Source organism: Poeciliopsis prolifica, unplaced genomic scaffold (assembly GCF_027474105.1).
Source record: "Poeciliopsis prolifica strain line A6 unplaced genomic scaffold, Auburn_PproV2 SCAFFOLD258, whole genome shotgun sequence".
In the NCBI taxonomy this organism is placed as follows: Eukaryota; Metazoa; Chordata; class Actinopteri; order Cyprinodontiformes; family Poeciliidae; genus Poeciliopsis; species Poeciliopsis prolifica.
This window is the reverse complement of record NW_026562633.1, coordinates 44,730-62,000: the sequence shown is the minus strand read 5'-3', so window position 1 is coordinate 62,000 and position 17,271 is coordinate 44,730. Positions and strand designations below refer to the sequence as shown.

The 17,271-nt window shown below is 37.6% G+C and overlaps 1 protein-coding gene and 1 long non-coding RNA gene across 3 annotated transcripts; both read left to right on the top strand.

Moving 5' to 3' along the window:
• The first annotated feature begins 4,924 nt into the window (after positions 1 to 4,924).
• Positions 4,925 to 6,160, top strand: LOC129357574 (uncharacterized). The gene is made up of 3 exons (XR_008605505.1): positions 4,925 to 4,943; positions 5,020 to 5,131; positions 5,467 to 6,160. It is a non-coding gene; the product is annotated as an uncharacterized LOC129357574 (long non-coding RNA).
• A 1,664-nt stretch (positions 6,161 to 7,824) lies between these two features.
• LOC129357573 (transmembrane protein 41A-B-like) lies at positions 7,825 to 16,873 on the top strand. 2 transcript variants are annotated; one of them, XM_055026698.1, is made up of 6 exons: positions 7,825 to 8,171; positions 12,651 to 12,801; positions 12,882 to 13,043; positions 14,468 to 14,606; positions 14,687 to 14,930; positions 16,576 to 16,873. In XM_055026698.1, exons 1-5 carry the CDS (start codon positions 7,969 to 7,971, stop codon positions 14,905 to 14,907), a joined length of 876 nt encoding a protein of 291 aa, XP_054882673.1. In that variant the 5' UTR covers positions 7,825 to 7,968; the 3' UTR covers positions 14,908 to 14,930; positions 16,576 to 16,873. The 2 variants fall into 2 exon arrangements, with proteins under 2 accessions (XP_054882673.1, XP_054882672.1); XM_055026697.1 differs by having other exon boundaries at positions 14,687 to 16,873.
• Positions 16,874 to 17,271: the final 398 nt, after the last annotated feature.

Sequence of the window (17,271 nt, the reverse complement as noted above, 5' to 3'; positions counted from 1 at the left end):
GAATGATTACATTTTGTATATGAGTTTCAGAATACTTATATACACATATATAAAAAGAATAGAAAATATCAAAGAAACAGTAAAAACCAAATGCATATTTTGTCGTCACCAACACCCCTTGTTTTCCAGTCATCTTCATTCTTCTGGAGCAACATGTAGTCCTCATCAGTGTCAGAGGTTACCCTAACCCTAACAGAGGTTAACCCTAGCAGTGTTAAAAGTCTTAAACATGATGCTTCGAAGACATGGAATGATGCAGGCTGTGAACAGACAGAATAGGATCAGTACAGTCAAGATGGGTGTTCCAATCTGTAACAAAAGCTGCCACCAAGGTCCGGAGGTCAGCCAAGAAAGAAAGTCAAAAGGTTGAGAACCCTGAGTTCCACTGTCCATATAGTTCTTAAGCTCTTCCAAATCATGCAGGGTGTCATGAATAGTTCCACCAGTTCCTGTTTCATCAGGGATGAATGCGCAGCTTGCTGAACCTATGATCTTGCAGATGCCTCCTGGAGAGGCTGTGAGAAAATCCAACACAACACGGTTTTGCAGAACCATGTTCCTCAAAGTGCTCCCCAATATCTCGGCAAAAACATCTAAGCTCCATGTCCGCACAGAAAGTACCAGTCAGCCATCACCCATTGACCATAGTCTCCTGGCACTATGGCGCTGCAACGAGCTGTCTCCTGTCGTCCTCTCGTCTGCTGAGTGATGTTGAATCTCCTCTCCTGGAGCAAGTCGTGACAGTCTGGATTGTCGTTCCAGATGCTGCAGTCTGAGGTTGGCTCCTGTCCTCTGCAGGCGATGCAGTTGATAAATTCTGGTGTTGTTTCGCAGAAGGTGTAAACTGTGTTACACAGGTTCCATGGGATCATTCCCAGTGCTCCAGTTCCATTGTTGTAATTCCAGCTCCTGAGAGACCCTGGTTTGGCTCCTGCCAAGGAAATGGTCTTTGGTATTTTCATTACAGTCTGTGGAAATGGAAGAACATCAGCAGCAAGTGAACAATTCATAGCTCCAAAAAGTCCTTTAGCAGCAGTCCTGTCCAAAGTGAAAAAGAATAGTCCTTTTTGCACCATCTGCATCCCTTTGGTATGGGGTTGCTGTACCGTGGGTGTGTACAGAACTCAGGCCATAGAGACACATCTGTTTGTCATCAGTGATGTTCCCTGGTCGAAGGCCTGAGTTGTGTGTGGCGTAGGGCAGCTGTGCACACACATAGCAGTTCACCACGTTCACCTCATTAGCAGTCCTGTTCATCAGTTGCCACCACAGGTTGGTGCTGTAGTCATGGATGAGACTTGGGGAAGAGTGTTCTGCTTCTCTCCTTATCTTGTGGAGGCTGAAGCAGCTTCCACTCCAGAACAAAAAACATGCTGCAGTCACAGCGCAGCAGAGATTCCACCTGGCCTGTGAGAATCCCATTGCTGCTCAGATTACAGAGATGTCAGAAGTTACCTAGGACTCTATAGAACAGGGGGTTGATGATTTCTTCACCACCGTTGAGACGAATGATCCTAGAAAGTTAGACCCCTGAGTGGTGGACTCCCCAATGCTCCCACCTAGGCTCCCAACACTCTCTGCAAACTTACAGTGGCTGAGATGAATCCAGCTGGGTCGTTCAGCAATCTTTACAGCAGCTGGAGTCGTTATCAGCACCTGGAATGGTCTCTCCCACCGCGGGCTGGCCCAGCTCTTCCTCTTCATGACTTTGGTATCCACCCAGTCTCCTGGCTTGATGGCAGAGGTTTTCTGGGGGGGAGGAGAGTCAGAGGGCAGTAAATTTGCATTTGACACCTCTTTCTGGTTCAGGGTCCTAAGCATATAATCTGCCAATGTTTGTTCCTCATTGCATTCTGTAAATCTGGAGAAAATATTGGTATTTAACAAACAAAGAAAAGGGAGGACAGACAAGAAAAACAGCAGAGACATTCACAGGCGGCCTCCAAAGTAGGGAGCATTCCGGTTGATGAGGTCTGGGAAACACACACACCTTTAACTGTTTCACATGAAAACACAGGAAAAAAGAGCCTCAAAGTCAGTTTCTACACACAGAAAGAGAGAGAAAACTTTAAATTGAAAATCACAATATAATGTTGGGTTAATGATCTAAAATAATAATAATAATAAAGTCCCAACATACTCCCTCCTCTTTATCATTTTACATGCCACAACAAAAGGAAAGAAAGAAAAAGAAAAGAGTAGGAAAATGAAAGAAGTATAAAAAATATATAATGTAAAACAAACAAACAAACAGCAAAAAAAATCAAATGCATTTATTATCATTCAGTGCTGCCTTTTAGTTATCCACATTTGTTTTATGCTTTTGAAGCATGATACTGCATGTCTGCTAAAATAGTTTAATCTATTATTAGTTCTTCTACATCTTGTTCTAGGACGTTTTCAATGTTGTCCTGTTGCTGCTTTTTTCATATTTAATCATCTAACCTTTATTATTATTATTATATTGTGCTGCACACTTACAAACTGCTAGTTTAGCTGATAGTTACTGTATATTGCTTGAAGGATAACTGTTAGCAAAGAGGCATTTTGTTAAAGATCATGAGAGATATGGATGTTATCAAATTCATCAAGGTGAAGCACTTCTGTTTTACTCCTGACAGATGGCACAACCCAGAGTTGGTTCTGTTGCAGAACAATGTTATTACCCTTATAAATGAAAATGACCATTCTGAAATTAAGCCAAAATCTCAAATCCTCTAATTCAATATTTCTTATGAATTTAATGATCATCAATCAATCAAACTTGGATTAAAGGTTTTAAACGTTATCTAGAAAACCTTATGTTCATTCACAAACATCAATTTGGAGTAACTAGTTAGATAAAAGATCAAAATGTATTTTAACCTTGCATTTCAGACCAGTTGACAATGTAATTTTTTATTATTAAATAATAATGTGATCAGTTACTCAGTTCTTGACACTCATTTCCATCAACGTAATGTGACACAAGCAGAAACATAAAAATTCAGTCATAAATTTTACAGTCTGCTTTCATTGTTTTTGTACTTGTTTGTTCAGTAGATGTTGGAGAAATTGTGATATTATTAATCAAATATTCGTTATTCTCATATAATCTTCTAATATTATCTTTCTTTGATGCATTTATTATTTGATCTCATTATAGAATTAAGAATGTTTCCAGTATTGTTGATTTACTCTCATTCCTTTGTCAGAAAGCCTCACTGACGAGAAGCAGAGACAACAGTTTTCCTGCAGGTTTATCTCTTGGTGAAGAGCTCTGCTTCATTGAGTTGCTACATAACTGTCACTGTGTAGATTGACTAAATATTCTGTTTAACTTTGTGCCTGGAAGGAGATTATCTAGTGCAGAATAATTTGTGTGTTAGTTAGTGAATAACATTTGGCGCTGTAGCTGTGTGATGAGTTGTTTCCCCTCCCTTAGAGTTACAGCATTCTTGTGATTAGGGATCCTGAAAACAATAAAAAAAGAGAGGAGCAGACAAATGTGCTTCAGGGCGGTAGGAGATTGTAACTGAAAGCACATCTCTGTCTGTTCTCCTCGCAGTAAGAAAGAATCTAACTCTCCTGTGTTTGATAGGTGTTGACCCTGACAGTAGAGGTGGCGAGGGACTAGGGCAACCAGTGGATAAAATCCACGGCCTCACAAAGGGAAACCAGAAAGCCATGAACCCGGGCTACATAGTGGTTAAATCTGAAGCATCACCAGGAAACACAGAAAGCAACCTCAGAGGGCACAGAGTACCGCAATTGGCAAAACACTCAGGCGCTGAAGTGCTGGCAGGCTGCTCCTCATAAACTCCTAGATGAAGGGGTGATTGAACAAAGGTTGACTGACACCAATCTAGGCACCATCACTGTGGTTCTCAAAGTGTGGGACGCACGCCCTAGAGCGGGCGCAATGCCATTGCAGGGGGATGGAGGCACGGGAAGCGATATGGATGAATGAAAAATAAAACAAAAGTAAACAGTTACACAAAAGTGTTTCACTGTAAAGATGGTTTGTAGATTTTGTTGCAACCTGAAGTGTGAAATAAACTTTAGTGGAGTTTGAAAATAAAATATGTGTATAGATTTAATGTCTGGTTCAATGTGTGTGTGTGTGGGTGCTCAGTTGATTTTTTTTTCTTTTTTGAGGCAGATTTTATTGTAATGCAGAAGGGGGCTGAAAAAATGTTGGGTACCACTGATATAATGGATGACGAGGGACGCAGCAGACAAAGAGAAAATCCCCACCAAGAGCCAAAAACCCCGTTCCCAACAGTCGGTGTCTTTCAGACACAGTACAGACAATGAGAGCTGTGTGAAGAGGTGTGAAATTCATTCGCATATCTACCCTCCCTCACTCCCCTGATCCTTCCCCCTATTTCATATTCATAACCTGTCGCAAATTATGATTGGACAGTGTACCTAATATCTCTAACTATTAACCAGATTTTTGAAATACACTTTTGCTAAAGTCTTAATTTGGTGAAAGAAGTGTAAGTAGGTAAAATGGACAAAGTTATTGTTGGTTACAGCTTCTAGAAAAGTACAATAAAGAGAAAGTTTTATGAACAATTCAGTCTCACCAGCTGAGCCACACAACTGGCTGTTCTCTGTTCTTAAAATGACAATGAGTGAACTGTTTCAGGGACACGTTTGGACCGGCATTCTTAAAATAGTTTATAGAGCCGCGCCCATTTTCATACCTGTTAGTCCAGTACGTGTAAACTCCAAAACCTCTGAGAGCTCAACACAATCAGATCTGCTGATAACTTCCAGCTAACGCGCTGCACCTGAGGTGAGCTTTCATTTCAATCTTCTGTTTTGATGATCATAAACCAGTTGTGTCCCACTGATTGTCTGCGTCCTCTCAGAAAATGAAAGCCCAGGTTCTGTTGCTGCTCCTTGTTCTTGTCGGAGTTGAGTTGATGTCCATCCGTCCCATGGGGACTCACCAGGTACAGTCCTTGTACCGTAATTTGAAGGAAACTTGAGGATTATTACTGAAACTCTTGTGTGATCTTGGTGTCTCAGTTGTTCCAGAAGACGTGGCCCTTGCAGAAATGAGAGGGGAACAGAGAGAAGTAAAGGCTGCCCCCCCTGAACCAATCACTGAGTGTTTCTCAAAATCTTAAAAGTTTTCTCAGTGAGTGTAAAAATGATCACTTTCTTTCACTTTCATTTCTTTCCAAAACATTTCGAACATTCACTATAAAATATTTCTCCCTTCCAGATTTTGTGGTGATTTTTTTAAATTAATGTTTCAGCTCAAACAGGTTTCAACTTAGCAGTTAAAGATAACCTGATAATGATTATTAGAATTATTATGGAGTAAAAGCTGTACAAACCAATCTGGTCCTATGTGACAAAGCATCAAGCATCTAGAACGAAAGCATTTTGGTGATCATTTTTAACTGTAAGCTACTTGAAAATGTGTTATGGTTTTACTGAAATGTGTTTGTGCTTATTTTCTTCTTGCAGGAGTGAAGAAATGGAGAATAAAGAGGAAAGAAAATCTTTCCATTTTTGCACCTATTTACTTTCCAAATCTGTTTATGTGCTCATTATATCTGAGAAATATGTTCCTTTTATCCACACCTCTAATTTTATAAAAATATGCAAAAACATTGTCTTAAAACATGTTCCTATAAAGATTGCATTGCACTAAACTAAAACAATTGGAAAATAAAATGTTAATCTTAGAAATCTGCTTCTGCTTCTTGCAAAATGTTGAAGGGTGGAGGGTGCAGCAGCTTGAATTGTTTGTTTTTCTATGTCAGATAATACATATATGGATATTAGAATGAATAATGACTTAGTTGATGAGGTCAGATCAGAAAATTCCTGGCTCGACTGCAGGAGGGAATGGTAATTTGTAAAAACACACAGACAACCAATTAATGCAGTATTAGTCATGTGTAGAGTATCAATGAATATTTACAATATATAGAGAGAAGTACTTCAAATAGTCCATGAAATCCTAGAAATGTTTTTCTAGTATGTTGTTTTTTTTTTTTTTTCCTTTATCCAAGGCAACATTTAACAATTGAACTCTTTGGACTGAAATAGATCATTTTGCATTATCCTGATCACTTCCATCACAGTAAGAATGAAAGTGTAGTTGTGGGTCTGAAAATCTCCAATCAGACTGGAAGGAGTTGCAGGGATGTGATGATTCTCTTGATTCAATGAATGTTAGCTTTGCAACAGATTCCGTCTCCTGGCCTGGAAACAAGATCTGGTTCCTTTCTTCAACAGGAACCTGGCTTGTGTAAAACAGACCTGATAATCAATAACCCGGGGTCTTATCAACATCAAAAGTCATTTTATTCATATAATCTATACATATACATGTCATGGAGGAGGAACAGATTATATTTCAGGCAGCCAAAATATCTGTAACTTTGGGAAATAAAGAGCAACTTTTTCCAAGTTCTCAAAAATGATGTGTGATAGCATGTAGTAGACTGGAAATTTCCTTAATCCAGTAATTTGATATATTTACATTAGAACATGATTTATCATAAAGTCTACACTCTCATTTTTTCAGGAAGACTTAATTTTTGGGCCCTGCTATCAGACAGTTTCCATCTTCTTGTATCAGCAATGAAAAAGTATAAATACACACTACATGTTGGAAATTATTCTTTTGCTCAGTATTCTTACAAATAATAAGAAAGCTCCCATCCCTTAAAACTTGAGCTAGTTCTACATCTCCAATAACTTTCTTTAATCCATTTTACAAACTGATAGGACTTACCCAATCATCCTGTCCAATCTTAAATTTTGATATAACTTTAAAGTCTTCCATCATTATTTTCTTTTTTATTTCAACTCTTTCTTCCTCATCTTCAAGAGATCCTGCTGCCGCTCACACACCTTGGAGCCCGGCCACCAATCAACGGTGCACCTCTTGTTGCACCTGCAGAGTGGAGGGGGTGGAACTGTAACCCTATCCCACCACACTTTTATCACCTGTTTATTTCAATGGTTTCATGACACTTCTGTACTCTTCCTGCATATTAGAATCCAGAAACTGTGCATGAATTGTGGCATAAAAGTCAAAGTATGATCCCTCACTTACCGTATTATACTTCTGCTGCACAAATATTGATGAATGTTTCAGATCATCAAACATGTTTTTTTCTAGACATATATATATATATATATATATATATATATATTATATATATATATATAACTATATATATATATATATATATATATAAATATATATATATATATATATATATATATATATATATATATATATATATATATATATATATAAATATATATATATAACTATATATAGATCTATATCTATATAGATATAGATATAGATCTATATATAGTTATATATATATATATATATATATATAACTATATATATAGATCTATATCTATATAGATATAGATATAGATCTATATATAGTTATATATATCTCTATATAGATCTATATATATAAGAAAGCTCCTGTCTATATATAGATAGATACAGATATATATATATACAGCCCGAATAAATACAAAAAGCAAACTAAGCATGGAATCTGAGGACAAATACTTTTTCAAAGCATTGTATGTGGTTAAATTATTAGTGAGCATTATGTTTTATTTCATTTATAAATTAATAAGTTAATATCTAGCAAATATGTTAATATTTCACAGAAATAAAGAAATATTTCTAGGTATTTTGGATAACGGAATGTGTAGCCAAGTAGAAAAAAAACATTTCCACGTACTGAATGAAGACACTTGTTTCTCACCAGGCTGCTATACGATCCGGGCACCGACCGCTGGCAGAATGTCAGCCGTCATATGTGGCTTGCCTCTCGGAAAGTGACCCCCTTTCAGCCGGTGCCGTCCACCGGAACCAGAACATGGCAACCTGGCGTCCACCGGGCGTACTTCCTCTGCGCTCAAACTGAGTTGTTGGTGAAAGTTGCCCGTCAGGAGGAAAGTTTCTCTGGACCGGACAGCATGCGCTCCTTAGCGGGACTAACTGTCATCGTGGCGACTGCAAGTGTCTACCTCTACCTGCTGTCGACGCACCTTCCCCCGGGGCCGACGCACCTTCCCCCGGGGCCGACGCACCTTCCCCCGGGGCCGACGCGGCTCCAGCCGGGGCCGACGCGGCTCCAGCCGGGGCCTGAGCTGGAGGGAGAGGCCGTCCGAGAGTACAGGTAGTAACTAACACACTGTTTTAAATGAGGTTCAGTCCAGCCTGACCGTACAGACAAAGGGGATTCTTTCTTTTCCAGCAGGTTCAATCCACTATATTTTATCTTCTTCATTCTAAACTAATTAGATTAGTCACTCTTTAGCTTTAGAAACTGTAAAGTACGCACTATTTATCTAAAAAAATCATCTCATTTTTAGATTATTAAGCAGATAGACTGATGTTATTGAACCCAGAAAATGACTGAGAACAAACGTAGAATCCAGAAAAATTTCCTCCAGAACAGGAACGCTTAGTTTCTCTTATTACTTCCAAACTGTGGGAGACTGACGAAGCTCAACTTGGTTTCCATTCCAGCTTCCGATTTGTTGAATGGCTACAGGGAGTCCACCTCATTTTTCACTACCTTCCGCATCTTTAATCGACTCTAGGTTAAAAAGTACAACACCTAGACTCTTCAAACATAGACTCATTATTCTCAGCTAGTAACAAAATATTTAGAACCATGTTTGGGATTTGTGAAACCTTTTTCTGATTTGTGAAACCTCAGTAAAAAAACATTTTTTTGCAGTTTCGAGCAGTAAGACCAGAGGATACTTACTTACACTTATCTAGCAATGCTGAATAGTAGCACCTAGTTTATTTACTTTGGATTAGCTTTTTCTTCTTTTGCTTTATTATTTTGATTGTATTTCCTCTTAATTCCTGTAATGCACTTTGTAATGCCAGTTTGCTGAAAATGTGATACACTATTTGAATAAAATTACCTTCACATTTTTACCTTCTTTTATTATTACAGGAGTCATTGTGATATTTTTTATCTTCTCTTTTAAATGAAAGTCATCAGCCTGTAGACCTCAGTTTAATAAGCCAAAGTGCTATTTTCTTTTTTAGGCATTGTTGTATATGTGGTTCACAATGTCATAAATGTATGTATTATTTTGCTGTGGTCAGAATTTCGTTGGGGGTCGATTTCCAAATCAACTTTGACTTGAAATCAAAGTAAATAACAACAATAATAGAAAGGGATGCTTTTAGGGTTGCTACTGAAAACTGAAAGATAATCCTGCTCGTTCATATTTGTGATGTTATTTTGTGTTATTTTTCTTGTTATTTTGTATTTGCAAGCTAAAAATACAAATGCTAAACTGCTTTTAATGTTGGTAGTTTTCTTAAAGCTTTTATTATTCAAAACACTTCATTTAACCTTTATCTACTGTGCCAGTTATCATCAAACAAGAATAAGATGCTAATATTAGTTGGTTAATGTTCAACTGGCTGATTAACCAGTTCCATTAGCTGGTTAATTGAGTTGGTTCAACTAACAGTCGGCTGCTTAGGCTGTCGCCTCTAAACTCGCTAACTATATTCTCTGATAGCTTAACAGAGACTAGATCAGTTTCCACACCATGACTGTCAAGAAATGTTTTGATTCTTTTAAGTGTTAGCCAGCCAATCCTCCAATTACTTCCTGCCATCTTCTTCTTCATGATTTTTCCCACTGGTAACATCTGATTGTTGATTATGTGATGTGAACAAAGTGTTTCCATTGGACTTTTGGAATAAACCAATTTCAATAGGACAAAACCTCCCACCCCATTCTGGCACTAAGATTTTTTGAAAATGCCTTTTACTTTATGATCAAATTTATTTTCAAAATTGCACAACAACATGGCCAATGGAAACACAGTTACTGACTCCATTCACTGTTAGAACTTCTGACGTGGAATAAAAAGGTAAATAATAGGAAGCAGCAAATCTTCTGATGAGCCACTCGTATCTATTTCAAAAGCTGAAGGGGATTCCCTGAAGCTGAGACAAGGTGACCCATAATCGAAGTGAATGGGTCAACACCAGGAGATTTCAGCAACTTAAAAACCATAAATGACATTTCACACATCTCAAAATACCAAAATAATCCCTTAAACTATTTTGTTGAGTTAAACTTCAAGATCTTGTGCATTAAATAAAACCCCAACACTTGGGGAGTTTAAAATGGTTAAATGTGATACTGCAGAGGGATGATAGAATAACGCTGAGCCAGACACTCTGAGGCCAAATGCAGAAAGCATTTATGTGTGTGTGTGTGTGTGTGTGTGTTGTGTGTGTGTGTGTGTGTGTGTGTGGTGCGTGCGTGCGTGCGTGCGTGCGTGCGTGCGTGCGTGCGTGCGTGCGTGCGTGTGTGTGTGTGTGCGTGCGTGTGTGTGTGTGTGTCCAGTAAATTGATATTACTCACAATCATGACTAAATGATCCAGGCATCTTGTAAACTAAATTCCCTTTAGTAATTTTTTTTTCTTAGCCGAAGGAAACTGAAGGGTTAACTGTTCATGTTGGGGTGATCCCACATCTATTCATTCCTCTTTTTGTGTGTGTGTGTGTGTGTGTGTGTGTGTGTGTGTGTGTGTGTGTGTGTGTGTGTGTGTGTGTGTGTTTGTATAGAGTGTTCTGCTGAGGCACAACATGTTTCGTAGAGTCAGCGGGAAGTATCCCTCCTCAAATACTGTACATATATCCATTCAGTTTCACATGTCGGGACATTTCCGCGTCAACCACCAAGTGGACCAGTAAGAGGGCTGGATGTTTGTCCTCTGACTTGTAAGAATAAGTAATGCTGGACGTGAAAGCAGGTGGCAGAGGAAAGTCGGCAGCTTAAGTTTCAAGGCAGGGTGGGGAGGCAGACCGACGGGAGATTTTCTTTTTGCAGTGTGAGTTTTCAGAAGTGTCTTCTAGTCTGTTCTCAAGTCTACAAGCAGTCATGCTATTTCTATCTTTGAAATGAATATATCCAGTTACTCTTTGACTCTGAGACACACAGCATGGTCACTGAATATTCTATAATTCTGTTTTTTCTGTCCGGTTTCAAGTTTTTGCTCTGTTTGAATTTGAACTATTTAAAGTGAGAGGAAAGCCATTTTCTACTTCAGATTAGGGATATATAGATTTCAAAATTTGGGCTGATTTCGACAGTCAATCTTAATATTACTTAGCAGGTAACTGAATGTTATCCTAAGCAGTGACTGTTATGACGGATCCTTTTTGCGTTGTGCTGGTTTTATTGAAGAATCAGGGCCGTGACACGGGATTTCCTTCTCGATTTATTTCTGACGAGAACAACAAACAGAAAACAATCGTGTTATTACTGCCCGTTCCGAGTCCTCTCCCGCAGGCAGTAATAACATGACAAAAGGGGGGAGGCCATGTCTCACAATTTATAAGTAATCAAAGTAAATATTTTTTACACAACATACCTGATGAGAATGTAGTGAGTTGAGAACAGTTAAAAAAAATAAAAAAAATCACTACACCCCCTATTTTTGAATTAGAATCAGTCCTGGCTTCTGTCATTGTTTTTTCTTCTTTCTTTTCCCATATTTATAGATATTTGTGTTGTGTGCATGTGGCTTCTTGCCAGTGGAGGCGCTGTCGTGCCACTGTGAGTCTTAACAGGGAGAACGGCTTTTCTGGCTCTGGGCATGCGCAGTTCTGAATAAACGAGCTCTTGCCGGAGTAACATTAAAATAACTCGCTCCTCTGAGATCCACAGATATTGGTTGCACTGGATTCTTCTGCCTGTGTGTCACAGGATTCTGGCTCAGATTCCCCTCGATCCGATGCTGGGAACAATAACAACAAGCAAAAACAACCGTGATATGGCTTCTCACACAAAAGTAGAGAACTAAAGTTAATTCCTGCTAATTTGAAGCTAACTTCTAGCTTCAATTAAATAGTTGCAATACAGAATGGATTAGTATATTACTAATATTACTATCTTAGTAGATCTATAAATAAACTGGATCTATTTCAATGAAAAATAAACAGCACACACCTCTCCCACAGGACAAGATGATAAAAGTTAGAAGCACTGTCTTTAGTGCTTTCTTTGATTAGTACATATATTAGTGTGTGTGAGAGAATGTGTCTGTGACAGACAGGTATTGCAGAACGGCACTTTGTAAAGTTCGGTCCATTCACTTGTATTAGCTTACTGGCAGCTACTCCACATTAAATATGGCGGAAGCCGTGACATATCGCAGCAAACAGACCCACCCACTCAATGGGCGTCAACGTATTCATGTCTATTTTCATGCCCACATGTGTAAAGGGTGCAAACTATTTAAAGACAATACCACAGACGGGGCTTCCAATCTTTAACATGTTTAAAACAACGACAAAGTTCCTAGAGGTGTTTCAGTCAGGTAAGGAACAATACAAATAACCAAAAAACATTTTGTGTATGAATAACAAAAGAGAAATACAACCAGCTTATAAATGCACCATAGCTGAAAGTACTGCACAGTCAATATGATTTTCCATTTGAAATCAGCTTAAGAATGGGCCATTTTTCTTTTTCAGTCAATCTCTTGTCAATTTTCTTTGCTGTGCTTTAGGTTCATTCTTATTGTGTTCCACTTGATTTTAGTAGCAAATGAAAAAAACTCACATTAGTGTACCATGGTGTGTTCCTTTGATTTTCTGTCCAGGCTGAAGTTCCCATCAGACCTGAAGTCACTACAGGAACTGGCCAAGACGCTTAAGTTCTACAAAACGGAGAACTACAGCTACGTTCTGCTGCTGTTCTGTAGCGCCTACCTCTATAAGCAGTCCTTCGCCATACCTGGCTCCTCCTTCCTGGTGAGTCACACACTGACAGAAACTAAACAGAAAGCAGGGAAACTAAAACCCTTCCCTCCATCTAATCTCCCCTGTTTCAGAACATGTTGGGGGGGGCGATTTTCGGACCCTGGGTGGGTCTGATGCTGACCTGCTTGCTCGCCACTTTCGGCTCCACGTTCTGCTTCCTGTTGTCCTCGGCGTTTGGGAAGCAGTATGTGGTTCACTTCTTCCCAGAGAAAGTGGCTCTGCTGCAGATGAAGGTAAGTGGGTCAGTCTTCACTAGATTGGTCATTTATCCTTTATTTGTGTGGTAAACGAGAATTGACACATTTTTTTGAAGGATTGAACTTGTTTTCAGTGATATTCTGGATGTTTTCTGAGTGTCAGAAATGATGACCCAACTGGAAATGAAGCAGAAAAACCTGAATCCAACAGGGAGGTTAAGACAGACATTCTGACATCTGGTACAATAGATGCAGCTCATATCTGAGATGAACTTGCAGCCCATCTTGTGTTGATACATTGTCAAAAAGAACTCAGATTAAAATGGATTCATTCATGTTCATATTAAATGCTAGGAGTTTGTGAAGATACAGAAGCAATAATAAACAATAATCTGGGTTATTAACCTGCCATGAGAAAAAAAATAGAAGTAATTTGTTTTAAAGTCATAAATTAGTGTTACTTATTAATAAATGTCATAGTTTCAAACTAAATATTTCATTAGGAAGATAAATATTTCATATGTCAACTAAATATTTCACTACAAACTAAATATTTTGTTAGCTAAATATTTCTTCAGCAAGCCAGGTAGTTTGTTTCCAAACTAAATGTTTAGTCCAACACAAAACATTTACTTAGCAAGTTAAGTATTTAAATTACAAACTCAATATGTAGCTCAAAACTAAAAATTTAGTTAGCAAGCCAAATATTTTCAGACTTAAAAAGTAAAAACAGACAAAACAATGCCGTGCAGAGCATAGTGTTCAGTGAACCGCCAATGGAAATGTTTTAATAATTGGCTTGCTAACTAAATGAGTCAATATAAATAAACTAAATATTAATTATTTAGCTTGCAAACAGAGTATTTTGTTAGCAAACTAAATATGTAGCTTCTGACTAAATCATTTGCTCAGAGCTAAATATTTAGTTTGAAGCTAACTTTTAGCTTGCTGATAAATGTTTAGTTTGAAGTTGTGGCACTTAAATGAAAGAATAAGAGTGCAAGTATGACTGAAAAATGAACCTGACGGGGGTCCGATAAAGCTGATTATAAGTGGGTTAAACCTCGTCTAAGGGAAAACATGAAAGTGTAACAAAATGCATCTGAGTTTTCTGTTCATCTTTTTGGTCTATAAATAACTCAATAAAATGCAAAGGAAACCTAAAAGTGTCATATATCTTTAAGTTCTAGTGCTTGCATATTGACATTTTTTTTACTCCCATCAGAAACGTTTTGGTTTCATGAACATCTCTTCAATTTAAACTAAACTCATAAAAGTTGTTGAACTGAAGTTTTGCACTAGTAAAGCTTTTTTTCTAAGAATTGGTGGATTAAAAGTTGAACATTTTTCTCACAACTTCTTTCCTAACCACGTCTTGCCTTTCGTTTTTGAATTCCTGCAAAACCTTTTTCTTTGTCATATTTCTTTCCTGGAGTCTCCTGTTGTTGTCTTCCTGTCAGGTGGAAGAGAATCGTAGCAGCTTATTCTTCTTCCTCCTCTTCCTTCGTTTCTTCCCCATGACTCCTAACTGGTTCCTTAACATCACCTGTCCTGTCCTCAACATCCCTCTATCCATTTTCTTCTTCTCTGTATTAATAGGTGAGCTAAAAAGCATAAAAATGACTAATCACACTGATGTGTCGCAGATACTATGACACAGCTGCTGTTCCTCCTCCAAGGTTTAATCCCTTACAACTTCATCTGTGTGCGTACGGGCTCCGTCCTGTCACAACTGTCCTCTTTGGACGACATCTTCTCATGGGGGACGCTGGCTCAGCTGCTGGCCATTGCGCTCATGGCTCTGCTACCCGGAGCGCTCATCAAACGTTATGGTGCCGCTCACCTCAAGCTGGATGGCGTCGCCAGCAATGGAACCGGCCGGGACAGAAAGAGCAGATGACCCTGAATGTTAACGATGCTCAGGTAGAGATGGACACTTGTGACCTCCAGACCTCTGCATGTCACTCTGGAGACTCCAGACATTCAGGGTGGTATTTCTTTTGAATTTGTGTTTTTATCAGGTTGTGCTTCATTAATATGAACTTATTGTCTTAAAGCACCTTACTGTGGTGAAAATCCTCTTCTTTGAATGGATGGAAAGTCACATTTTGCAAGAAATTGTAATTATTTTGCACAGAGTTGATTAAGTGTTCCCTTCGAGATGAACAAATCTTTCTGTTCCTGTTAAAGACCTGATGCATGCACCGCAAAAACTCTAAATATTACAAAGTATTTTTGTCTAGTAAACTTAAAATCAGACATACGGATTCACAAATAAGTTCTGAAAAAGATATATGAGCTTGTTTCAGGTAAATAACCTGTCAATATTAAAACAATGGATTCATTCCATTGGCAGATTATTTCTTGTTAAAAGTGGAGAAATCTGCCAGGGGAGCTAGTACTTTTTCATATACATATAGTCAGTACAAAAACTTATACAACTTACTGAGAAGTTCTTGTAACGTGAAATAAGAAAAAAAGAAAATATTTGCTGTAGAAGCTAGAGAACGACATGAGATGTTTTTGCAGTGAGCTAACGTTGCTAATCAGGATTAGCTTCATCATCACTTGTTCTGCAGTTTGTTGAATGGATTTATGTGTTTTCACTGTAAAATGGAAGAGGTTTTATTACAGTGACTCCAAGTAAATGTAGTTTTTCATAGAAATATTCAACAAGTTGTTTTTTTACTTTATTTTTTCTGTCATTTTTATAATTTAAATTGCTTCTTAAGAATATTATTAAATGGTTATTGATTATTATTTGGCTACATGTTCAAAAACACAGACTGTTATAAAGTCTTTTAATTATGATTTTGCATTTATCAGACATATTTTACTAACACTTAGACATAAGCCAGTAGATTTCAGATGTTATAATGTAACATCTAAATTCAGTCTTCTTCTGAATTGGTTGTTTCTGATCAAGCAGCGGATTTCTACAAATGTTTTTTTTTACATGTTATCCTGTCATGACACATATAATATAAAAAATACTTTGAATAATTATTTACTGCAGCTTTAAGGGCTGACTGTTTAAATCAGGAGTTAATGAGATGTAATTATATAAAAATAAAAACCTTGGAGTTAGAATTTTATTTTGTGCAGCACTATTTAAAATATGAATAAATAATCATGTCAGACTGATTATTGCTGCAAGTAAAAGTATAAAAAGTGCAAGCATGAAAAGTGTTCAAAAATATATATTTTTATATTATGAAAAATGTGCTCAAACACATTAGATGTAAACTCATCTGGGATTTATGAATCTGGCTCCAGATGTTTCCTTCTGTTCTGATTTTAAAACTAACAATGTTTCTGTTTTTACATGTTTTTTCTGATTGTGTTCATTGCAGCTGTCTAAATTTAATAGTGGCAAACCTGTTTTGGTTTGTTTCCATATTTACAGTGTTGTAGTCAAGTTACTCTTATCATGTTTTCTTAAAGAACTTAAACAGATCTTAAGGTAGCTGGATCTGTCCTGTGAAGGAGTGAGAAAGATGAAGTAAATGCTTGTGACTGAGCTACCTTAGGTTTGATTTCATCTGATTCTGTTCTATTTTATTAACAGCACCTGGACATTTTGAATTCCCATCATGAAGTGAGTCTTCGCTCTGATTCACTCTGCAGTCGTTAATATGGCTGCAAAAACTTCTGATATTTTCCCAAGTTAACATCCTTCTGACCTTCTTTTGCCACTTAAATTAAACTCGGTGGTTGCAAAATTACATCATGGAGAACTTTCTATGTGAAATGCAGTTTTTCAGATAGGTTTGGGATTATGACTTTTAAAGGGAAATATGAAAATGCCACATTTCAAATTTGAATGGTTTCATAATGCTTCATAAAACACAAGGCACTTTCTTTTACCAGTCTTCTGTCTTCTTCTGATTACACTGATTTATATACTGTTTTGCTTTTTCCATATTTCAGTCCGTTTTCTATGGAAAATGCAGTAAAATACATTTCACTCAATTTTGTCTTTATTGGGACATGACACAATAATTATTTGTCGGTATGAAAAAGCGAAAAGGAGCCATTTTGGGATGCAAATAATATTTCATCGTCCTTGTATTTTCTTATCCTTCCATTGCTCCCCTTTATGAATGTTTTGAAAACATTTATAAACCAAACATCCAGATTGATAATTATTCTGTTTACCAGCAACACACACACACAAAATAGTCTTCTGTATGACCCCCAATCATCATTATATGTATTGTTATATGCAATTGCATGTATTGGCCATGCGAACACACACACATAC